This window comes from Cuculus canorus, chromosome 1 (assembly GCF_017976375.1).
Source record: "Cuculus canorus isolate bCucCan1 chromosome 1, bCucCan1.pri, whole genome shotgun sequence".
Taxonomy (NCBI): domain Eukaryota; kingdom Metazoa; phylum Chordata; class Aves; order Cuculiformes; family Cuculidae; genus Cuculus; species Cuculus canorus.
In genome coordinates this window covers 177,925,935-177,951,938 of record NC_071401.1, presented here as the reverse complement: position 1 = coordinate 177,951,938, position 26,004 = coordinate 177,925,935, and the positions used below count along the sequence as shown (strand labels likewise).

Below are 26,004 nucleotides of genomic sequence, written 5' to 3'. Positions count from 1 at the left end.
GATGACGAAAGAACAAGATATCTAAATTACTTACTAGAACTGTTTGCTCCATTTGACTAGTTTGGACAAAATCCATAACTTTTTAAATTATGTGACATGAATCCCATAGAAATGAACAAGAAAGAACAAGATATCTAAATTACTTACTAGAGATGTTTGGCTCCATTTGACTAGTTTGGACAAAATCCATAACTTTTTAAATTATGTGAAATGAATCCCATACTTAAGAGTCTGGCTTTGAATTTACAGTACACAAGAGTATAGACTTAGTAGAAAGAAAGGAGTCACTAGTCTTGTTATCACTTTATTGAACTTTATCTCCTTCGTGTCATCTCATTAAGGTTTGAGATAATTGAGTGCTGCAAGCCCAGGTTATCTGTAAGAAAAGCCTTTTAAAGCAATTTATGTTAAATGATTTGCCACGCATATTATAAAGCAACTCCTGAAAACATATGCAGTATGTGCAATGTGCAGCTGAGAGTGAGTAAGACAAAAGTAAGCAATTAAGTTTTATTTAATTTTCCATATTGGAAAAAAAAGGCCAAGAAATGCTGTTTTCTCCTGTGAACTAAAAAACATTCCTGAAGTCTTAAATAAACTAAAATGTAGTTTTAACTTTCCTTTCTGCTCGTCCTCACACACACAGAGCAGTTCCCGTAATTATACACAGTTTTACTTCATGACATTATCCTTAATCTATGAGTAAAATCAATTTTCAAAATAAATGAGATGCATATAAAGACTGAATTAGGAGATAATAAAATAAATAGACTCATCTGAAAGTGATTTGGATGACTGATGTTGAAACTGGTAAACTAACCCTGCTTTTGCACAACAGAGAAACTATTTGCTCAGCACTCTAATACACTGAAATTGATGTTTTGAGTTCAAAATTCTATATTGCCCGTGGTAGTAAGAGGTTGGCATAGTTACTTAATACTATGTAGAATGTAATTATTGTATTTATATTTAAATAATTCCTTGGATAGTTGCGTGCAAATAGTCTTCATGCAACTTTTTCTTATTATTTCTTGCTAACAAGAGGAAAGACCCAAGAAGCAGGTAAAATATCACACGTTGAAGCCCAGATCTATTTTGACAAATTCTAGTAAAATTAGAAAATCAAGAAAAAGATCCTACAGTTGAAGACCTTTAGTAATTAAAATATAATGTTAAAAATAGAAATCTAATTATAATCATTGCTAGACATTGGAAAAAAAAGTGCTAAAATAAATTATGAAGTCTTACTTAGAATTATGGAATGGTTTGGGTTGGAAGGGACCTTTAAAGGTCATCTAGTCCAATCTCTCTGTAGTGAGCAGGGACATCTTCAACCAGATTGGGTTGCTTAGAGCCCCCTCCAACCTGACCCTGAATGTTTCCAGGGATGGGGAATCTACCACATCTTTCGATAATCTGTTCCAGTGTTTCACCACCATCATCATAAAAAATTTCTTCCTTATATCTAGTCTGAATCTACCCTCTTTTAGATTAAAACCATTACCCGTCATACTATTGCTACAGGCTCTGCTAAAATGTCTGTCCTTATCTTTCTTATAAGCCTCCTTTTAAGTAGTGAAAGACTGCAATGAGGTTTCCCCAGAGCCATCTTTTCTCCAGGCTGAACAACCCCAACTATCTCTCTCAGCTGTTTCTCGTAGGAGAAGTGTTCCATCCCTCTGATCATTTTTGTGGCCCGCCTATGGATCTGCTTCAACAGGTCCATGTCTTTCCTGTGGTGAGGACTCCAGGTGAGGAACTCACTGGAGTGGATGGAGTAGAGGGGACAACAGTTATTGCAGGGTTTTCAGAATCAGTCAAAAAGACACTTTTTGATATGATTCAGTACGGTAGGTCTGGTAGGATCTGCAGAGACCCAGTAGGGAGAAATATCAAGTAATCAGTCATCCTTTATTAGTGATATTTGTGTGAAAAAAAAATAGCAAGTAATTTCCTGTATTTTAAAGGGCTGAAATTAATGTGTTCAGGAAAATCAAAAGTGAAAAAATGGAAGATGTTGCCCTGAATAATAGGAGTACATAAGTCATACATCAAGTCTTGGACAATCTGGGACTTGGCCAGGAAAAGTCTAGATCAGAAATTTGACAAAAGCTTGCTGTGACAATGAGGATTGTGCCAAACCAAGAAAATGCAGATGATAAGGAATTTTCTGAACAACTAATGCAACCATTCACATATTAAAACACATAGTATTTGTTCAAAGAAAGGGTTTCCAAACATTGTTTAACAGGACTGGGTGGGAAAGAAGTTGGGAAGAGAGAAGTTGAGTTCTATATGTGTATGTTCGTGTGCAGCTGAGCGCTGCTCACCCATTCCTAGACGGTAAGAATTCCCTTCACTTTTCCCTAGCCCTGTCCATATTTCTGCCAGTAAGTCATGTATTGTGATGTCTACACTGGACAGTATATTCCTGGCACCTGATTTATACCACATGAATTTTCCTTTTACTCTGTTTCAGTGCTTCCAGTTGTATCTCAAGCATTTTTCTAGTTATGTCATCTCCTTTCCCTAGATACATCTCTTTCTTTTCATCACAATAATGTCTAAGCGGCCCAGGATCACTTTGCTGTCCCCACAAAAGCTTAAGACCTGCATCCTCCCTTTTTCACAGTGTCCCAGGCTCTACCCCAGGATACTCTTACTGTGTATCTTATCCACATGTCAGGCTCCTGATCCTCAAATCCCAAACTGACAAAGTGACCGTAGTTTCTCCATTCATACTGAACCTTTTTCCTATCTGCAGCAAGTACAAAAGTCAGTTAAATAAACCCTCTACTCTTGTGAACATAAATACCGAACTGATGAAATATGCTAACAATAATGAACAGTGATTGGGCTTTTGCAAGTAAGACTAAAGAAATAAACCTATATGATGGTTATACTGAAAAGTTTTGCATTACCTTTATATTTATCGATAAACATAATTTCCTTATCAAATTGGTGATGGACATGAGATGGAGATCCAGGAGCAGGGTGCATAAGGCTACAAGACCATTTGAGTAGGCAAATGGAAAGGTGGAGTAAATGGAGTAGCAAATGGAAAGATGTGAGATAAAGGGAGACCTATGCAGAGTTGTTACAAGGATGATCAGCCACCTAAGTAATAGAACAGGAGTGTATATGGGCTGGAAACTTCTTTGTCTCTACAGTCCTACAGTAGCATTCACCATGAAAAATTAAGTCATTTGAAAGCTAGTTCATAGATCTGTATAGAAAATTTCGGTATTTCCTGAATTAAATGCATACAGAGTTAGGATGCACTGAGTAAGCCTTTTTATTGTGCCTTTCTTTTCCCTCTTCAGATGACACTTCTTGAGACATCTTGAAAATGACTGCCTCGGGTGTTTTTTGATTGTTATTTTCAGACATCCTTTCAGTATCTTTTCCTCTGAATGTGTTGGATATTTTATATTAAGATCTCTCACATGCTTGTGCAGGGACATAAAGCTATACTGATATAATTTTGTAGCTCATCTGCAAGTAGTGGTAAGGCTTTCAGATGTATCTATCTATCTTTGGCAGTGGTTCTTTCAGATGGTTCACTTAATAAGGCAACTTTATTGTCAGGCAAAAGGTGGAAGCCTAGACCCCTGCTTCTATTTCATCCTTTGCACCAGCACAGGTCTTATCAGTGAACAAATTCACCTCGCTAAACTGGCAGAACTTTAACCCAGAAAGATGAAAGTTAATAGATTTCCACTATCTTTAGCTTTAGGAGCTATCTAGGAAGTCAGACAAGCATGAAAGATGTTGCAGAAATGCCTAGAGGAATAATGACACTGCCCAGCTGGAGAGTGTCGCTTGGAGAAGGGGTGAGAGGACCACCTTCCAGCAGCATTAGTTCTCATACAAGAGCCATGATCTCAACAGTTGTGCAGAGGTTTTTTTGACTTTTCAAAGACTTCCTAATACATTTTAGCACTGTTGAGAAGTCTGAATCTCATTTGCAGAATTTACTGAAGAATGTTTCAAATAAGCAGATAATAGCTTTTGCTCCAATTAAAAACATAAGTCACAAGAAATGTACCCAGGAAATAAGGCAGTAAGGGTGTTTGTAAAGTCCATCCTTATATTTAAAGCAGGACCAGAACAGACAAAATGTGCATTTTTTCACATCCACAGTTTATCTGTTTTCTTCTCATCCACAGTTTTATCTAGTGCATCCATTTCTATCTTCCTTTCCCTACTTTTATTTCTCCCCTTTTTCTTGTAGGTACAACTCAAATCAACTGATCTTTCTCCTTGTACTCCTTGTCTGCCCTTCCTCACTCTCCAAATTTAGTCACACAGGCATGGTACTTCACTTAATGTGTGAACATTTCTTCTGATCTTCTCACAAACCTTTTCTCTTCCTTTTTCTTCCCCATGCTGTTCAAGTATCACTGGTCCACACTCAGATCACAACTGAATGAAAGGTTTACTGGTTGCCACACATGACATGCGGTCTGTGCAACCTTTTCTGCTCAGCCAGACATCTGAAACTAAATTCATAATAGATTGCAGCAGAGATGCCATTATAAAGCATATTTGATAGGTGTGAGAAACATTCATTCACTCAGTATAATTAATAGTGCTGGCAGCATTAAAAATGCATGCCATGAAATGCCTAAGTGGTCTGTAACATCATTTGATTCTTAAGATGGAAAGAGTCAGCTACATATGATATGACTGTCTGGTGCTAGAGTCTATTGTGATTTTCTGTTCGTATTCAAGAACTGCCCGGAAAGTGCCATCAGGTTTGTGGCTCAGTCATTCCTGTCTTTGTGCAAATACGTTATTCTTACATCTTGGAACTAGATGGTCTTTAAGGTCCCTTCCAACCCAAACCATTCTATGATTCTATGATCTGAAATTACTTCTTCTTTTGATAGAATAATATGTAGATTTTTACGTAGTGTTGTGCTTTAAAATATGGAATAAAGCAGAACATTTTTCAAAAGCTCTTTCTTTCTAGTTGTTCTGCTATGCTTCTTTGAAAGACTTCTCATTATGTGAATTTTTCAAAAATAAAGTTGCTTGACTGTACGTGTCACAGCATTAACAGTACCTTCTGACCTGCTCCTGTCCCCAAAGGAAGCTGATTTTTTTTTCCCCAAACTTGAACTGGAAAGGGAACTCACTTTTTATCTGCAATCAGTTTTCTCCTAATGAGGTAATCCAGTGTCTATCTATAAATGTGGAACAATGGAAGAAATAACCGTGAAAGGATTCTTTTATGTATATATGATATTTTAACACCAACATAATTTACATTCCTTAGGTAGATAGATACATTCTTTCTTCTCTCTTAGGCTTTATAAAACTTGCCTACATTAGTCCAAAATATTTATAACTAAAGGCAAGAATTTTAAGGGGGTGAGCACAAAATTGTAATTTGATTTAAGGACCTTAATCTGTCACATTACCAGTTTATCTCTTGATCTGTGAGGATTTTTAAATGTAGCATTACAAGATATGAAACAAATTTTTATAGGCAGCACTGATACTATTGCAAAATGTTAGGTGTTTTTCTAACCTTAACTGTTGCTTTTCAAAGTTCTTAAGCAAAAAAAAAAACAACAAAAAAAAACCCCTTCAGCCATCTCTAAAGATTGTGTTAGGAAAAGTGTATTTGTTTCCTGTGCATTACAAGATTTCTGCAGTCATTTTCCATATCTCTGGCTTCTCTAGGATTTGGAGCAACACAATGAACTTTAATGGAAAGTGAACCTGGTAGAAGTTGTGTACTATTATACTTTGCTTTTCTCATGAGTTTGCTTACAATTGTCCACAATATTAATTCAGTCTTAATAGAGGCTTCTATTGAGCTGAGTTGTCTAAAAATTTTATATATATGGAGCGTGTGCCACCAACTCCCAGTGTCATTCTATACCCAGAATGCACATTTTCACAGGAAAAAAAAGGCTTTTACAGCCCCTGAAGAGCAGTCTTGTATGCTTGAACGAGACAAAGGAGAAGGGAAAGCAGCAGGGTGCACAGAGACAACAGCATTGGCAAATGGAAGATAAGGATTAAAAAATATAGTTTGTTGTGAAACTTGTTTGACATTTACTCTCCTTTAAGTGCTTGACTTTACAAACTTAAATTATTTTCAGTGTGAGGCTTTCTTTACATTTTATTTCAAAGGAGAGAGAGTTAACATATACAAATATCTTCCGTGAAAGGAAGAACAAAAATATGTTCTGGAAACAATGTAATTCTCAGCTGTGGCATCCAACATTAGTTTCTCTTTGTCTGATGTAGTAAATATTCTTTTAAAATGTATAAAACAAATGGAGCTGATTAGGTTGTCAGAGAAGAAACACTTAATGTTCAGACAGTTGTTTTGCATCTGGACCTGTTTCAGAATTTGACGGCCTCTGTAAATACGTTGATCTTCCTGCATTCATAAGGGGCATATCTTCAATCCATTATTATCTCTGTCAAATAATTGATGATGTCAGTGGAGAATGCAGACAAGGTGGTTTTATAGGAACACATTTCAGATTACTTTTGTTCTCAAAGGGCGGGAATGAAGCAGGAATCAGTGAAGAAAGGGCAACGCTTCTATTATCCCTATGGCTCTGGTTTTGTTGATGCATATAAAACTTGATTTTGCAGGGCTCAGTATTTAGCCTTCGCATTTTGAATGCAGAAGGTATGATGTAATTTCATCTTCAGTTTGCCTACTAATTAAAAATTTATTCATTTCAAATTCTGTTTTTCAGAGGAAGGAAACAAAGGTTATGGACCTGTTTTTGAGGAGCAACCTATTGATACCATCTATCCAGAAGAATCTTCAGATGGACAAGTTTCAATGAACTGCAGGGCTCGAGCAATTCCTTTTCCTACTTACAGGTAACTCTTGTTTTGTACTTCAGGCCCACTCAGTGACTGTTTCAGGTTTTAGTATTAAATGATTGAGAATCTTAGCACGTTTATACAAAGTCTTCAAGGCAGGAAAAATTTGGGAGATTTGCAATTTTTGAGTAAAAATCAACCTTGATTCAATTTGCCAAAATGTCTAGGCAGTGTTGAACATGGTGCATTCTTGTTGTGTTAAAAGTTTTGAGCTTTTGAAAGGAACACTGATCCAGATGAAAACCAAAAAGAAAGTGACCTTTACAAAATAATTAGGAGGCATCTTTCTAGCTTAGGCTAAGGAGGACTGAGGTTCAAGTCCTTGTTCTTCTTGATTCAGAATCATATTTTATCCTGTTCTGCTCTGAAATAAGAGGACTGACGGTTGAACCTGGATATTCTACATACTTTGTTGCTTTTGCATCCATTATATTGTAGAGAGGTGCTTGTGAATGTGTCAGCTATGCTACTGAAGACATGCAAAAAGTTCTTCTTCTGTGAAAATGTTACAACTAGTTTTAGTAAAGTGACCTGTTTTACCATAATTGTGTTGTATTAGCACGGAAATTCTACTTCTTTGTGAGATTTCAAGGCATTCATATGAGCTTGCTGGTTATTATCTGCTCATTGTATGCATAGAAATGTACTTAAGGTTGTCACTATTAAGACTAATTTAAAACCCAGTCATGGGCAGAAATCTTCTGTCATCATAGTAAGAGACAGATGCAATTTCTTGCCAGCAAAAGAGATCAATTTTATTAAGATATCCTATGATCTGCCCCCAATACTCACTTAATGTGTGTTTCTAGACCCTGGATTCTAAGACAGAAAAAGGCAGTTGCATCTGCTGGCCATTCTTTTAAATCTGTCACAAAATTGTGATCCGCTATAGTATTCCTCTATCAAAAGAGCTTAACTAGTCTTCATTGTCTTTTTTTTTTTTTTTTTTTTTTAAATATGCTTACAAATTGTCTGCATATAGAGAACCACCTATGACTGGAGAATATGAGGGGAAACTTGAGTATGTCTTTTGAACATGATCCCTGGCTCTACTACTTTTACAAGTTTTTCTGTGCACTTTTTACTGCTGCACTTTTTTGCTCTTCTCATGCATGGCAAGGACTGGAAGTGAGAAGAGACATGATACACTTGGATTCAGTACCCCTCTGATACACTTACTTAGCACTTCAAGTCTTTCCAGAGACTCCCCCACCCTGTCTGCAGGACAATATAGACGTACCATCTATAAAGTGATTAGGCTTTAAATAAATTTTAGCATTCTTCTTTATCTATCATGGGCTCTGCAAAATCCACACTAGTGGAGTCACCCTGGAAGAACTACTTTGCACCTCCAGAGCAGTTCTATCAAGGAACGGCTCTGACAGTTATTGCTGATAGCTGATGTGATGCAATTGCAATACAGAGTAAGACCATTGTCCTTATTTCCTGATGTCATTATTTTAATCTAACTCAATATATTGTCTTTCTTTCTTAGCCCTCCCACAGTTTGTGAGCCAAAACCTGTTTTGGAGTTAGAAAAGTCCTTCCTGCCACCTTTTTTTTTGGAATATTCACCTTCTTAGTCTTCTTTTAGAAGTTCTCTGTTGTTGTTGTTATGCATTCTTCCACTCTTTCTTCTGTATTTGATGGTCCTTCACCCTTGCTATAGTTAAAATACTCATTGCAGTTTCTAGGAACCTATTTTTTTGCTCCTGTCATTGCTGATGCCTTTAACACTGCTATGAAAAATACTTAAATGGGGACAAGATATGATCCTTTAGTCCCCAGTCCTGTCTGCAAATCATGGACCATAGATTACTCTGCTGATTCTCCTGAAATTACCTTTTATGCAAATACACGCTGGTGACTGCTAGCCACCTTTTTCTATAGTGTTCCTACCATCTTTAAAGATTTCATAGGTTTCCTGCTGGTTCTAGCATTTCTAAGGTTTCTTCAAACATCTCTTTCTCTAAGCTCTCTCTGGGTGGTTCCTAACTGACCTGTAGATATCTTTCTATGTATATTCCTACAGTTCGGCATCTCATCTGGAAGAAACTCAAACCAGACATGGAAAAAGAGAAGACAGAAAGATAACTACACATTTTACTATTACAACTTCCCAAGCTGCTAGGCAGATTATAGGGAAAAAAACTTCAAATACTTGTTTCCAGCTCTAGAGAGATACAACTTCTTTCAAGTTCAGTGTGTCCTACTGAGTGTCATGAGGCATCTTACTCTGCATTTTTATGTGTGAGAAACCCTATGCACGTAGGAAAATCACTCACGAGCTAAACCTGGTGAGAACTAGCCATGTGAATGAAGTTACTTACAAACACACCTTTTGTGGAAAGAAGGAGCTGCATTTAAGAGGCTATGTTTGAGCAAGAAGATCACATGACTATCTTTGTTAAGGGTATTTTTCTATACTGCAGGGTAATCCTGTATAAATTCTCAAAGAAAGAAAAAGGGATATGATAAAAATAGGATTGTGTTTTCATCTTTAATAAATGCACAAGAAATTTTTAAATTCTTACTCTTGACAGTTACACATTTTGTGCAATGTTTTTCTGATGTCTTTCATTGCAGCATAAGCTGTCTTCATGACAGTTATTTCTAGGTATTTCTGAACAAGGGATATGTTTGTAATACAGACATATAGTATATCTTGCAGGACTGAAGTGATACCTCTAAAATACTGTAAAAGCTAAATGGTATTTACTGCATCTTGACAATCCTGGCATTTCATCATATATTTTTAATGTGAATTTATTTTTAATACCACTTCTATTATTGTTTGTTTCTATGACAACTGGAATTTCATCTTCCACGTGAATATTCTGTATATTTCAGTCCAACGTTTCATTAAGGAAGGAACACAGAGGGTATGCTCTCTCATTTTCAGAAACTAGTACCTATCTTTGCCTTGTGACAAAAAGCAATATACACTGCAAGATTTTTATGATCGTTAAATGTATTTGAGTTGCGTCTTTCCTTTTCGTGCTCAGGAAATGTGGAATTCCTTTCAACGAAGGTTATGGGCTCCCCCTTGTGGACACAGTGGAAAAGAGAATATTGGTTCCTACTCCTTGAGTTGAACTGGTCCCTACTCCTTTAACTGTTGAAATCAGTAGAAATCACCAAGGGCCAGACCTGATTCACTGAGTTCCTCTCATAGTCCCTGAAGCGAAAGTTACAGCAACTCAGTGAACTGGCTGCGGTTTTACAGGAATGAGCGTGAGAGGGTCCAGCTATTTTTTTTACGTAATAAGTAGGTCTTATATCAGGTGTGCCACTGTTGCTGCTCAGACTTCACTGGCATGTTAGGCTTTATGAAACATTTTCATCCCCAACAGCGAGTTTGAAAAAAGCGCTTTAAAATTTAAGTAGTGCTTATCGTAAATGTGCAGAGGGGGTATTTTCTTAGCCAATTTGGCCTTAGATAACTATCTAAGGATATACTTATTATCCCAGTGCTTGGTTGCTGGCTAGTTCACTCACAGGTGGCTCGTGCATCCTGTCTTACATGACCAGCAAACAGATTTTAACCCATATCACATCTGCACAAAGCTGAAGCAGACTGATCCTATTATGATTAAAAGAGCTATGAAGTTCATCAGGTCTGTGGATCTTGCTGAAGAAAAAAATTATAACATGTGTAGAAGTATATTAATAACTTCCTGTGTATAGTTTGTCACAACTTATGAGTTGTTATTCAAATCATATTTCTCACTAGGTTTGTTTTTCTGGGCAAAATCTTACATCTGGCTTTTCTCTTTCAATAGGTGGAAACTCAACAACTGGGATATTGATTTAACAAAGGAGCGCTACAGTATGGTGGGAGGCAGACTTGTTATCAATAATCCAGAGAAATCAAGGGATGCTGGAAAATATGTCTGTGTAGTATCGAATATCTTTGGAACTGTCAGAAGCAGTGAAGCCACTCTAAGTTTTGGATGTAAGCCGATGTTTACGTCAAAACGTAGAAAAGTTATGGTTAGCTTGAAATTCCCAGTGTTTTACAGAGCAGGGTCTCCTGCTAACATGTGCTATGGCTGTATTGGTCTGTATAAACAGTATCTTAAGTACCTGAGTCTGCACAGATCAGCACAAAATAAGTTTTGTAAGCATTTTATATTCTTCAGCATTCAGCTGATATGACAACCTTCTCAGTGAGTTATTGTTAAATTATTAATTGAAGAGACTGATGGAGCCAGATCCTGAGATAATGATGTCCAGACTCTTTTTAAATCATGGCAGGACCTGAGGGGTAATAGTCACTGTATAAAGATCCAAGCAGGGGCATATGGTGATGAGGCACTTCTGCTGTGCAAACACAACTGGGATGCCTGCAGGAGAGAGGCATGGCACTCACTAGTAAAGTGTGCTCCCTGATTCCGAGGCTAGGATGAAGACCCTGCTTGGGGGACATTTCTGTCAGCTTCAGATATCCATGGACCAATCATGTGAATGCATGCATATACACAGACCTGCACTGTCAATAAATACATACATTGTAAAAAACTGATGTACTACATGAAGACTAATGTAACGTTTTATTGACTGAAGACAGGGTTTGGGATTTTTATTTGATTTTATTTTAATGTGCTTTTGTTCCCTGGATATATTTTTTCATCAGAGGACAAAAAGAGGAGTCCACAAAAAAAGGAATCCATTCACAAAGCCCTGTGTGCCCTTTAATCCTGACATCAAGTGCTTACTGCCCATCTTGGCTTTCTGCCTCCATGAGCAGAATTCACTCCTTACTATATAAGATCAGAGATGAAAAGTTCTGCTTTCTGCTTGTAATAATAAGACTGTGGGACCACATGTATGAGGGAAACTCAGAGCCTATAATGAGCTGATGGATCATATCTTAATTGACCTAGTCTTAGTCTGTATTTTACCCAATGTATTTTGTAAAGCCAAGCTGTTACCGACTTCTAATGGAGATGACATCAAAATTAAGTTTACACGATATTTATTTATATCTACAGCAGGCATCCATGGTGCCAGTCCTGAACAACCAGTAGGATAAAAGCTACAACAAGAGCTGTAGCTGCTTAAAAATGAAATATACATAATAGATGGGAAAAAAAAGTAGAATTAGAACAGTCAGGTGTGTTTTCATGCTCACCAGCTCACAGACTGCATGAGCTGAACATTGATAGTGTACTGGACAATTATACTTAACATAACCCTAATATATAATATTTAAATATTATTAAATATTTATTAGGATAATAGGGCAAAGAGGCAAGAAATAGAACAAAAAAGATAGCTGGAAGCTGGCAAATACCTGTTAAAACAATGATAGTCGTTTTTCTTTACACTGTTGTATTTCTTCCCTTCTCCTTTTTATGATCACTTATAAAAAAATTTCCTTCCACAATTGCTGTTTCTAAAGAATTTGGTTTAGAGTTTCTGAAATGAATATAGAAAATGTCTGATCTTTGATGGAAGTTTTTGTGGCTTTGCTTGTGTTAAACTGATTGAAAAATGACCACAACCACTCAAAAGTTTTCAGAATGTCTTGATCAGCTGTACATGAGCGAGACGCTGTAATTTTGTCTTATTGTCAAATTTATTTAAAGGAACAAAGGTCAGATTCTTTCATAAACTTCTTGTCAGTTAATCCATCTGAGAACACTGTCTTTAGTAGAACTACATCTTTATAGATCCAGTGCTTTAAAATACTTTAAACTGGTTTTTTTTAGTTGTTACACACATAATCCTGAAGGAAGGAATTTTATCCTGCAGGAAAAATAATTGGCTTTTTGGTGCATGCTGAGGAAAATCAGAAGGTGATACACTGTTCTACTTTCTGGGAAACCATTTCAGAATAGTAAAATGCAGCAATTTCATAGCAGAGAGGCTGAAAGAATGCCAAAGAGAAATTTCCACTCTCTAGATAGTAACTGCGTGCATATAGAAGTGCAGTGATTATGCTAATCCTTTCATTCTAGCTAAAAATAAATATCTTCTTCGTGGAATCACACTTATTGTAATTAGTGAGTAACAATCAAGTACTGCTTATGCAAAGAAGATACCAAGACCAAATCAGACTACAGAGTATTTCATGAGTAGGAAGAAGGTATACAATTACATCTCAATAATTGTATGGCTTTCCTGCACCAAACATAGACCATTCTATTTCTGGACTAACATAATGTTTTACATTTCTATGTCTTTAAATTTGTTGTGGCTGTCCCAAAGGTTATTCAAGAATGCTATATGTATACACTTAAAACATAATCTTATAATAGCTAAAAATAACTTGAAAGCAGTTGAAGGTTTTCCTTCCATCAAACCTACACCATCCATATGCAAAGCAGTAGCAAATTAGCAATACATTTTTTGGTAATGCTTGCAATTTTTCATTTTTTCCTATTTCTGCAAGAGATCTTAAACATAAGTCTGTTCCAAAGAAAGTAGAAGTGAATAACAGTGGCAAATTTACAAGATGATCAGAAGCTCTGGAACGAGGAAATTGATGTTTGCAGTAGCAATCAGTCAATATTTTGAAGACAAAGTAGTCTTTTAGTAAGATCCATGCTGGCAAATGGATAGGAAGTAAACTGAAACTACTGCAGATATTATAAGAATATGGATATTCCAATCTGTGCAAAAAAACTTCTTTGGCTTCAATTACAAAACCTGCCTGGTCAAATAGCTAATTCTTACTAAGTTAGTCCGGTATGCTTAATTTCTTTTTTATCAAAGAGTAATATTCCAAATTAATTGAAAGCTAGTTGTGGAGAACTGAATACATTAATTGCACTAAGACATAGGGTAAAATTATTTAAAATAATAATCAGAAATCATTAGAATGACCCATTACAATGCCTACCATTTAGGCATTCATCCAGTCATGATACAGTCAGTCACCAGAAAGATCTGTATTACCTTCTGGTCTGCTTGAGGAGAATAAACTATTAGTATTTCGCAAGTTGGGAGAGGCATCTTTCCCCAGAGACTGATGTAACTCTCCTGGAGTTTGACAAAGTATAATGACATTTGGCTCCTAGATTCTTCTTGTCATTCAGGTCTGACAGCTGTGGTTGGCCTTGGAGGAATCTTTAACCTGTATTCTATTTACTAAATGTAGCAGTTGTTACAAAGTTAAGAGATTAATTATTTTTAGGTAATGAAAAGTTACTACTGGATCTGCTTAACTACATGTTGCAATTTACAGTAGTCAGTAATCTCTGTTTACTAATAGTCTACCAGTCTCTTTTTCTACTTAGCTCTGTCCTAATTTTTTCTTTATTCTTTCTGGCTGACTGCTCTTGAACTTAAGTTTTATAGCTCAGAGCCAGCCTCAGGAATTTAGTAGAACTGGATAGCTACCTGCTATTGAAGAAAGCTGAATTAATCTGAATGACGTTATTCTTGATGATTTCTGTGGTAGAATATTGCATTCAGAGGCTGTGCGCTTGGCAGTTATGGATGCGTTGTTAGTACCACAGTATCATTAATTAGGTTCTCTATAATCTCATCGTGCTTGGTGACATGGAGAAGCTTCACAAGAAATGTTCCCTGCCTCAAGATGTTTATAGTTTAATTTCAGGCTGGATAAACAAAATGAGAGTGACAAGAAGCAGCAAAGTGTGGTTACTGACCTAGCTGAAGTTACTTGTGGAACTGTTGTCTTACCTCTGCAGATGACATTACTATTCTCCTGCAGTCTGTGGGGTAATAAGTAGCTCCATAAAATACTTTCTTTATCCTTTTACGAGAGTAAATCAGGGATCCGAGAGCCCCTTCTGTCCCAAACCTCTGGTACAAATGGTGTGTCTGAATTGACTGCTTACCAGTCCTTGCAGTTGGAGTTGTCAGGAGGGATAGCCATATCATTTTAGAGAAGCTAATTGAAGTTGCAGTAAAGAATTAAACTCACATTTTGGAGAAGCCAGTTGAAAGATTAAAATCCTTTTCCTGGGATTCCTTCTAGGAGTAGAATCTGCACTACTTTTTTTTTTTTTTTTTTTTTTAATCTTGCATTTGTGCTTATGATGACTAAAATATTGTAAAAAAAATTAATTACACTTGATAATAACGAAGTTTAAATGAGCAAACCTGGCATTACGGGTCCACAGGTATCTATCTAACTGATAGATGTTCTTGTGTTTTTATATTTGTCTCTACCAGACTGAAAATAACAAAATTATAAAAAAATTGTAGTGAAAACCCCACAGTTTTCCTCTCCTACCTTTTTTTTTAATCTAGATCTGGATCCTTTTCCACCTGAAGAACGTTATGAGGTTAAAGTGCGAGAAGGTGTTGGAGCAGTACTTCTTTGTGAACCCCCTTACCACTACCCAGGTAATGCAGCTCAAAGTGCTTCATATTCAACTGCTTGAGAATGCAAGACAGAAATAACATTTATTGTTTAAAAATTACTTTAAATTTGCTTAAATAGTAGCTTTTATGTCATTGAGAATTACTATTTAGGTTAGGTTTCCATTTTGAATATATGTTTAACCATACGTAGAAGCTGTTGTTGAATTTGCAGACAGGTTTTGATATTAAAAATAACATGACTCAAACAAATCTTGGTAAAGGAGGGGAGGTTTAGCCTACCATTCAAATGACCTGAGTATATGTCACTGTATCACTGTCATCCCAGACTTTCTACTGGCCATGGACAGGGTCTAGCTTCATTCCACCTAATGAAGTTGTCACAACAGAAATTATCATGGTGAGGCTACTTACACTCTTGAAGTGCCTTTCTGTTAGTGTTAGCTACTGAAGATCTCTGCAGGGATTGTGCCCATTACCTCAAGCATCTGTAGTTTCATCATGAGGGGTTAATTGGGCTGTTAGCATCTCTTTTACTTTGTGAAATGGGATAATATTTTAGTTTTTATTCTCTGTGTCTAAATATTGCCAGGAACTGAAGAACTGAGACATATTTCTAGTAAAAAGGCCTAGTTTCGATATTGTCAGGGGCTTCCCAGTTTCTCAGTTGAGTCAGGGCAAGACCCAGCTGCCCATCTCCCTCTCCCAGGCTCTGGTTCCTGTGGGAAGGCTGTGCCCAAGGGGAACCATGCACATGGTATCTGGATCCAGGGTAACCTGCAGTTATAGCAGCAGTACCCTGATGTTCGATGTAGACGGATATTAGACGTGTACCTAGGTGCCTCTCCCAAAGAAAAGATCTATAAGCTAGACGTCAGAACAAAGTAATTTACATGTAGCCAGTATTCCATGACTTTAGTAGCTGGTAGTATTGTTCTTTACTATTGACTAGAAAATATTTTCCCTCAGATGACCTCAGTTATCGCTGGCTTCTAAATGAGTTCCCAGTATTTATTACTTTGGACAAACGACGATTTGTGTCACAGACGAATGGCAATCTCTACATTGCAAATGTAGAAGCATCAGATAAAGGCAATTATTCATGTTTTGTGTCCAGCCCTTCAATAACGAAGAGTGTATTCAGTAAATTTATTCCACTTATTCCACAGTCCGATCGTAAGTATTTACTGGAAATACTATGTACATGCAACGTTCTGTCTTTTAATTTTGCTCATTCATAACTACTTTCAGATCTTTGAGGACAATTATATAGCAAGTTATAATGGCTACTGCATCATTTAGTTTAGTTTTCCACATACAGAGGTCCAAATCAGTTCCAATGAAAACTCTGTGAAGGAAAACTACTTGGATTCATTTACAAATTTCCTTCCATATCATTGAGAACAGAGTTCTCATCTCCAGAGTCCCTATCTCTTTTATGTGATAAGCCCATGTACTTATCACAAAATCTTTTAAATCTTTTTCGGTTTTGGCATTGGTTCAAAGGGGTGTGACTGTAAAGCAGAAGCTATGTAAAAGTTTATGAATAGCTTTAGGATTTTTTTTTTCCCCCCGGAAATCCCCTCTGAAAATGGAAAATCTTTTTCCTCTGCTGAAATTTCCTATCCAACAGTGGCCTAAAGGGCTTGGCCAATCCCCAAGGAACCTATATGGCTTTGTGTACTAAGTTATTATCTGCCATTTCTTCATGAAAACTGCATGTTTTCCAAATTCTAATCAAGGTCCTTTCTGCCACTTCAGACTGTTGAGACTTATGAGACTAGAGTCTCATAAACTGGCTGTTGGGATTTCGTTGTCCTGTTTATCTGTTAAGTATCCCATATTATAGTGAAGAACTGTGGTTGAATTTGGGTAATTACAAATCAGTGATCTTTTTCCAAATTTTCCATATCCAATACTCATACAGAGATTTTTATATAGAAGAACTGCAAGAGGAGTCCTAAGGGGAACACCAGTAGGTAGATTTGATTAAATTTGTATCCCTGTATACTCACTAAGCTACAGATTTGCTGGTTCTAGTTGCTTCATATATTTACTAAGGTAATACATAGCTTAAATTCACAATAATTCAAAATATTCCATCCAGTAAAAATATTTATGGAAAATAGAAACTCAGTCTTTTCTCTCTACCTACGCACACAGTACATCATCACACTTCAAGTGCAAGTAAATGAGTTTATTTTAAAGTACTGTACTGTAAAAGATGTTAGGCATTACCATCCAGAGAACGATAACTAGTTGCTGAATAAAACAATTCTATGTTACTATTAAAAGTTCAGTGCTAAGTCAGACTTCGTGGATGGGTGGGCTGTTTATTCACTGTAAAGAAGAATTTTGTCTGGAATTTTAAGAACCGTTTTCTTGAACTGTGGAATACTTAATAGCTGGTTTTTTTCTTCCATGCCTTTTCTGATAATCTCTTTTTTTCATGTTAGGTGCAAAAGTATATCCTGCTGATATCAAGGTGAAATTCAAGGACACGTATGCTCTCTTGGGGCAAAATGTGACCCTGGAGTGTTTTGCTCTTGGGAAGTAAGTATGTTTTAAAATCATTGTAGAGCACTGTTTGCTTTCATATTCCAGGGAATGAAAATGCTTGTTTCATCATCAAATGCTTTGTTGTAGTCTGCAATTTAAAAGCTAGTTCTTGAGCATGCTGATTTGTACTTCACTGTACCTTTTCAAGTCCGGTTCCTGAACTCAGATGGAGTAAATATCTTGAACCCATGCCAGCCACCGCTGAGATAAGCATGTCTGGTGCAGTTCTTAAGATCTTCAATATTCAATATGAAGATGAAGGACTTTATGAGTGTGAAGCTGAAAACTATAAAGGAAAAGACAAACATCAAGCAAGAATTTATGTACAAGGTAGGTAGAACAATTTTATTCTTCGTGATATAGGTTACTTTTACTTATGTTGGAAGTATTTGTGTTCACACATTTGATGTCAGTGCTGACTTACAGCACCATCCTGACACAGTGCTGTTCAAGTTATTAGAGCAAAAGGAAAACTCATGCACTGAATGCCAGGCATAACATTTGTGTATTAATTGAACAGCTACTCAATTTGTCTGGTTAAGATAACTGTATATACACTTTGACAGCAATGTCTGTTAATATAATTATGCATAATGGAAATTAAATACATTCTGAGTACTTGAAGTGAAAAAAGAGGCAGGAAGAAGAAGATTTGTTACGCTTTCTCGTTTCCTAATTTCATTTGTCTTTTCTAACCATTTTAGCTCTTATTAGCTACAGTCAATTCCTTATTCCTTCAGCCTCTGTCCCTTCCCTTCATGCGTGTCGTTAAATGAAGGAACCAAAATATATTATCGTATTGCTCACAGTGAAATCATCCCAAGTCACCTGACTCCTTCACCGAGACTTATTCACAGAACTGTGACATGAAAAGGTCATACCTGACATCTGATTTACGTTCAGAAGATTTTTGTCTCTTTTCATTGACTGTACAGAACCTTTCCTGAGTTAAGACCCTTAGTTAAGTGCTTGAACTTAGCTGGATCAATTCAAAACTGATGTGGGAGGTTGTTGCTGGTTGTTATAGGTAAAGCTAATAGATTTGTTTGCTTGGAAAAACCTTAGTCACTTTCGGCAGTAATTTCTTTAATTTCTTTCTGGACCAAGAGAATATACTTTTTTTTAGAACCTTTCAATACGTAGATAATTTGAACAATTTAATGTAATTTAGCTATCATTTTGATGATGTCATTGAATAATTTCCACTGGTCAGTGTAAAAAGTAACATCTTATATCTTTGGACATCCATGAAGCACTATTTCAGTTCCATCTTTTCTTCTCATAAGAAGTAGTTTGAAGTGATTTTGAATCTATGGGGTACGACAGAAACGTCTTCACATCACTCTTTCTAGTCCTGGTGCATTGCTGAGTTACCATCAGTACTTTGTGTGGCCTGTGAACTATCGTGAAAAGAAACAGTGGAATCAATATATTGCAATGCTAAATAAATATGTATCTGCCATCCTTACAAAGCATCACATTTTTTATTCTTCAGCCTCTCCTGAGTGGGTAGAACATATCAATGACACAGAGAAGGATATAGGCAGTGACCTATATTGGCCTTGTGTTGCTACAGGCAAGCCTATTCCAACAATCAGATGGTTGAAGAATGGTGTCTCGGTAAGTATATTGCCGTAGTTAACACAAGATTTGATTGTTTAGCTGATGGAAGTGATTTTTTGAAGCATGCAGAAGTAAAAGGTTAAAAGAAAATTAATTGTAATTATACAAATATTTGCTGATTCCACTTGCATTAGAGATTAAAATCAATTTTTTTAAAGTTTCATCTCAATCCTCTCTTCAGTTTTTGAAATGTATTTCTTCTGGCTATTTAATATTTAGCTCTGAGTTTTGCATTTGCCTTTTTACCACATGTTTGTGATGTGGATATCCTTTTTTCTTGAGACATTTATAAGTAAATGCTATGTTCTTCTCCCTGGATAAAAACGTCTACCATCTTCCCTCTAAAAATAATCCATTTTACCACATTAAACATGAGCATGTCTAAAAATGTAAGAAAAAAATGGAGTCAGTAGAAACATGAGAAGAACGAATTATTTTTAAATGATCGTTAGTTTTTCTATATTTTGTACTTTCTCGTATTTTTTTCTAGACACAGAATATGGCAAGATTCCACTGGCTTAGGTGATGTGAGGTTTAAATGAGCATCATTTGATGATTTAAGTTTATCGCATTGCATGATTTGTTTAGATTTTCTCTCCAGGCTTTTTAACAACTTATTTAATATCCATTGCTCATGCTGTATGATGAGTCATTAAAAAGCAAAGACAATAGAAGAGGGCACAATGTAACGCTTCATCTATTGAGCTGTGGTGACACTGATCTGGGCAAGCAAACAAAAAAGGATGATGAAGCAGCGTTGTTTTGGCTGCATTATCTTAAGAAAAACGTGGGAGATTGGAGGGAGAAGAGGGACATCACCATCTGCCATATGGAGATAGCTTAAACCAGCTAAAACAATGCTGTTTTCTAGCTTCTGTAGTTATTACAAGCAAGTAATTTAGCAAGTGAATTGCTTGACAGTCCCCAATGAACTTGGCTTTCACTGACAAAATCTACATACTGGATTGCAGAAAATGGTGTGTACTCCAGGAGTACAACAGAAGATTATGCTCTGTATTACAAGATGATTTCCAAATGGAAAATTGCAAAAATATTTAAATTACCTTGAGAATTAGTTTGTTTCAAAATCAGGTAGCTTTATTTAGCACAAAATAAAGATTCTTTGTAGAAAAACTGTTTTAAACGTTTCTAAATAAAATTGTACACGAAATCGGTTTCCTTCAATATTTTTTTATTTAAGGTAACAAGTATTCTTTTAATCTACCACTGCTCTGTGCATTCCAATTGACTTATAGAAGAGATTTGAAGCTTTTAAGCTTGATTTTCGCAAGAAAACAGAATTTATTAACATGAGCTTTCAAAAAGGATTTCATGTCCATTTGTGATTTACAAAACACTGCACCGCACTTGGTGGATTTTTATACACATTTTTTTTGGAAATAGATCAAGTACTTTATTTTTGTTTAGTATATTTTCTTTCTTTTAATATTAAAACAAAGTAATCAAAAATAGTTTTTACTACCTCACAGAGGTATCTTCTGAAAAACTCCTGCCTCACTGGAACTTGCTTTGATGTACATTACTATAACACACCAAACACTGAGCATGGAGAAACAAAGCTTATGTGCATAAAATTAATTTGATTTCTTGCTTCTTATTTCTGAATCAGTAGTGTTTGCATTGGTGTGGTGACAGTGGACTGAAGAGTAGGTATGTCTAGTGCCACTCAGCTGGGACTTTTCCAGAAAAATAGTAACAGAGACTGAATCTTTCTTTAAAAAAAAAGAGAGAGTGAACACGTCACAAAGACTGAAATGTAACATGGTAAAATAAAATGTCACTGGTGCCTGAATGTTGTGTGAGGGACTCTATTCTGAACAGTGTAGCTAAAAAATAATAACAGTGAAATATGGATAGTTATGAATTCTCCAGCATGCATAGTCTATATGAATATCTTGTTGTTTTATTGATTCTGTGTTTTAGTTCCGGAAAGGTGAACTAAGACTTCAAAGTCTGACCTTTGACGATGCCGGCATGTACCAATGTATAGCAGAAAACACGCATGGAATTATTTATGCAAATGCTGAACTGAAGATTGTGGGTCAGTGGGATTATTTGCTCTATTTACTATTTCAGGTTTGAGTAAGATATCAGTCGTATTTGCAAGCATTGTTTGGTAACAGAATCCTGTGAGGATAAAGCTAAGAGCCCTCACTGAATCTAGGTGAGGTGGCATTTATTTGAGCTCTCTAGCTGGGTTTCGGCAATGACTTGATGAATCAAGTTACTAATGTATGGGGAACACTTGCTGTATTATTTCTGATGGTTGCTTGCTACTATTACCTAGAGGAACTGGTAGTGCAGAAACTGTGTTAAGTGCATAGAGTTGCTGTCTACCCTTTCAAGATTGCAGAACTGTTTGAGAAGTGTTTCCTTTTTTGCTCACCTATGCTCACTCTTCTGTGGGGCAAAAAGTGCATTTTTAGAAACCATGCTGTCAGTCGTCAGGCCTTTGAAGCTCTCCGTCTTCACTCTCCCCTTTGATTTTGCCTTCCAGAACCCATTAAGACCAGCTGTAAAGTGTGCAGTGTAGCTGTCCCATTTGATGGGTGCATGTATTTATTATCCATTGGGTTTTCCTGAGGAGCATCCTGTCGAAAGTTTGACTTTCAGATCCAGAGTGCTTAGGCTTAAAACAGTTTCCAACATTTTTACTGATGCCGTTAGAGCAGGTGTACTGGCTGTATGGTATGAAGATTTCCCTGCAGTAGTTACCCTGGATTCTTTCTATCTCATGCTTGCCTCCAGACTTTCCCAAGTGCTAAACTATTCTTTAATTCCCCAACCCACTGCACAACAATACTTCATCCTTCATTAGTCTTCCATTACTATGTGTTCACTACCAGACTTGTTGCTTGGAAACGAGCACTTTTTGCATGCATATTTTCAAAATTTAGTGTTGGTACATTGTGGATGTTTATCAGAATTTTTCTCTATACTGCTGTAATTACCTCATAGCTCTGTTTCCTCAAGCTGTGCACACACTTGCTGATGTGATTAACAATGATGGTACACAAAGATGTAAAATAATTAAAGGCATTTTTTCTTTTATTTGGTTACAAATAAAGAGAAAATCAGTAAGCAGAGGTCAGACCTCAGATACACAAGTGTGTTGCTTGCTCCAGTCAAGTGTCATTTCTCTTGCACATATGAGTGTTTGTCTAAGGCCTATTGGCCAAACAGGAAACTACAAGGAGGAAGAAAGGCACAACCTTAAAATTTGCTGGAGCAGTGTTAAAAGCTCTGAAAGGCAAATCAAACTGTTATTAGGAAGCGTGATTGAATGAGCAGCTTTTTACATAAATAGCCTTGAGGAATCTAAATTTTATCACGACTCATCAAAAGACCTTTGAAAAGGAGGAACTTTGTATTGATTTCTGGGGACTTTGATCTTGTTAGGTTAAACTTAGATGAAGGTTTAGAAATCAACAGAAGGAACCCCCTAGTGTAACACAGCATAGAACTAGATAATGATTTTTCCTATTTGTTTTAGATCAACATCTACTTGTCACCAAATCTATATAGTTACTATTTTCTCACTGGTCTGAATAATGGAGGCTTGTATAGAATTCAATAGTTCTGTCATCTACCTTCATGTTGCAAACAAATCGTGTTCTGCAGAAAAATCACTAACAGCAGTGCTTGCGTTAATTTTTGCTTTCAGCTTCACCTCCCACTTTTGAACTGAACCCTATGAAGAAGAAAATCCTAGCAGCTAAAGGAGGCCGTGTAATCATTGAATGCAAGCCTAAAGCTGCTCCTAAGCCAAAGTTCTCCTGGAGCAAAGGAACAGAATTGCTCGTAAATGGGAGTCGGTCAGTATCAACTGTTGGTGGACACTGAAACTTAAAAATACTGCCTTATGTTTTTGTTTATCCTGTAGGCTAGTTCTCACTTTTGCAGATTTCAGGGCCAGGAGGTGTCTAATTTAATGAAAATGATATGCCAAAATGTTACTAGCAGTGTGGATCCAAATAGCTAGCAGGGTATCCAACTTTAACTGCTTTGTTTGCTGTGGGTCATGTTTCAGAGTTGAATTGTATCACAAAACTGTAAGAAAAAATATTTGAATGACTATAAATGAATGAAAGTACACTTTCTTGCTCCAGCAATCTGAGGCTTCTCATCATGCCACAACATACTGAGATATTATCCCTGGAGCTTCAATAGGAACCTTCCTGGCCTGATACGGCCCTCAGACTATTACCCATTACCAATCTTCCATGTGGGTGGTGATGAAACCACAGTGCATAGTCCAGGGGTGATCAAAAGAGACTTCAGGGCCTTGGGACAGTTGGTAAGGGTGTGTGGAGCACAGGTTACTTTTGCCTCTCTCCTTCCAGTTGCTGGCAGTGACATTAGTAGAAAAAGACAGGTCCAACCTATTAATACATGGCTCTGTAGCTGATGTCACCATCACAATTTTGTTTGTTTTGGTAATGGGATGGTTTACATGACACCAGCCTTCACCTTTCTCAAAAGAGGAAGAAAGTCTTTGCCCGTGAGCTGGCAGGACTCATTGACAGAGTTTTAAAGTAGACTTAAAGGGAAGTGAGGATGGTGTCAGGCTTGACTGTGATAAGCTGTAGGATGACGTGCCAAGGTTAGAGGAATGAGGTGCTAGTGAGGGCTCTCAGCTTGTAGCTCTGAGAAGTGCTGGCTACACTGCAGCACACTAAAGTCTTACAGAATGGAGCCTGGGGTCCCTTAGGTAATAGGAGTCAACAGGGAAATACCAGTTAAATAACTCAAAGGCATTAAAGGGTTTTCCTCTAAGAAGGTGACATGGCCAACAGCCCAGCTGAAAGTGCCTCTGCGCCAATGCATGCAGCATGGGCAACAAACAAGAGGGGTTGAAAGCTGCCGTGCTGCTAGAAAGCTACAACCTAGTTGCCAGTACTGAAACTTGGTGGAGTAAATCTCATGACTGGAGCGTGGCTGTCAACAGCTACAGGCAACTGCGTCCAGGTCCTGCAGTATCAATATAGGCTGGAGGGTGAAGGGACTGAGAGGAGCCCTGCCAAGAAGGGCAAGGGGATACTTGTGGATGAAAACCTGGACATGAGTCAGAAATTTATGCTTGCGGCCCAGAAGGCCAACTGTATCCTGGGCTGCATCAAAAGAAATGTGGTCAGTAGGTCAGAGGTGATTCTGCCCCTCTACTCCGCTCTGGTGAGATTTCCCTTGGAGCACTGCATCCAGCTCTGGAGTTCTTAGCACAGGAAAGACACAAGCCTGTTGTACAGACTCCAGAGGATACTCAGAGGGATGGAACACCTGAAGAAAGGCTGAGAGAGTTGGAGTTGTTCAGCTTGAGGAAGAGAAGGCTTTGGGGAAACCTTATTGCAGCCTTTCTGTGCGTAAAAAACCCTACAAGAATGATAGGGACAAACAGTTTAGCAAGACCTGTTGCAATAGGACAAAGGGTAATGGATTTAAACTAAATGAGGGTAGATTCAAACTAGATATAAGGAAGAAATTTTTGAAAATGAGGGTTGTGAAACACTGGCACAGGTTGCCCAGAGAGGTGGTAAGTGTCCCATCCCTGGAAACGTTCAAGGTCAGGTTGGAGGTGTCTCTGGGCAACCTGATCTAGTTGAAGATATTCCTGCTCCCGCCCTGCTCAGGAGAATTGGACGAGATGACCTTTAAGGGTCCCTTCCAACCCAAGATATTGTTGGACTGTATGATTTTTTACTATAGGCATGTTTATAAATGCAGTAGTTAGACGTGAGCTTCCAAGATATGTTTGTGAATTGCCTTTTCGCTTACTACAATGCATACTGAAGGTACTGTTTTCTAAATCAAATATATAATATCTCTTGCTGTGGTTTTTTTGCACTTTCAAAAGCATACGTATCTGGGATGATGGAAGCCTGGAAATTATCAATATCACAAAGCTGGATGAAGGTCGCTACACCTGTTTTGCAGAAAATAACCGAGGAAAAGCTAATAGCACTGGTGTTCTAGAAATGACAGGTAAACCTGCATTAGTTGGTTTCAGATAAGATCCCTTAATTCAGAATCACTAATTTTTGTTCCAGCATTGCACTGCTTTTGCAAACCATTTTACATCTTTTCTTTCTAATTTACTTGCTCATTAAACAATTAATTGAGACTTTTAAAATATATCACTTAGTAGAAACTGTGTATGTTTACACCAGTTCTGAGATTGTATCTCAAATTTCAAGGTTGATTTTTCCATAAGATAATATTAAATCTGATCCATTAAATGGATACATTTTTAGGCATTCATTCAATTTGGTACCATAGCACTTAGATTAAGGTATAAGTCTGCAGTCATGACTCAAACAAAGAAATGAGACTCTTACTGACCTTCCTTACTTTTTTGTTTTCTCTTTTTTTTTCTGTGGGGAGGTGGGAAGGTGTTAGCAAGACTGAAGGAGCCTTGCAGTGAAGGAAACGTGCATTAAAATGTGTGAGATAGGGACATACAGCTGTATGATTGATTGCACTACTAAATTCACTTCTTTTTTGGGGTATTAGTATTTACTGAATACTGATATCCTTAATTGTGTATTTAAAATGTGATGTCAAGTAAATAAACAGCTGTAGAACACAGACAAGAATGGTGACAGTCTTGAACGGCTGTGGCTATCAAGTATTGCTGAATCATTTATC

The 26,004-nt window shown here is 37.0% G+C and overlaps 1 protein-coding gene across 1 annotated transcript in view; it reads left to right on the top strand.

Moving 5' to 3' along the window:
• CNTN1 (contactin 1) overlaps nucleotides 1–26,004 on the top strand; it is a 249,933-nt gene that overhangs the window by 163,596 nt on the left and 60,333 nt on the right. Inside the window, exons 5-14 of the mRNA XM_054085331.1 lie at nucleotides 6,729–6,858; nucleotides 10,644–10,816; nucleotides 15,088–15,183; nucleotides 16,129–16,335; nucleotides 17,616–17,712; nucleotides 17,867–18,048; nucleotides 19,214–19,338; nucleotides 21,286–21,403; nucleotides 23,027–23,177; nucleotides 25,214–25,341. Of these exons, the coding sequence (XP_053941306.1) occupies nucleotides 6,729–6,858; nucleotides 10,644–10,816; nucleotides 15,088–15,183; nucleotides 16,129–16,335; nucleotides 17,616–17,712; nucleotides 17,867–18,048; nucleotides 19,214–19,338; nucleotides 21,286–21,403; nucleotides 23,027–23,177; nucleotides 25,214–25,341 (1,407 nt within the window). The remainder of the gene's footprint in view (nucleotides 1–6,728; nucleotides 6,859–10,643; nucleotides 10,817–15,087; nucleotides 15,184–16,128; nucleotides 16,336–17,615; nucleotides 17,713–17,866; nucleotides 18,049–19,213; nucleotides 19,339–21,285; nucleotides 21,404–23,026; nucleotides 23,178–25,213; nucleotides 25,342–26,004) is intronic.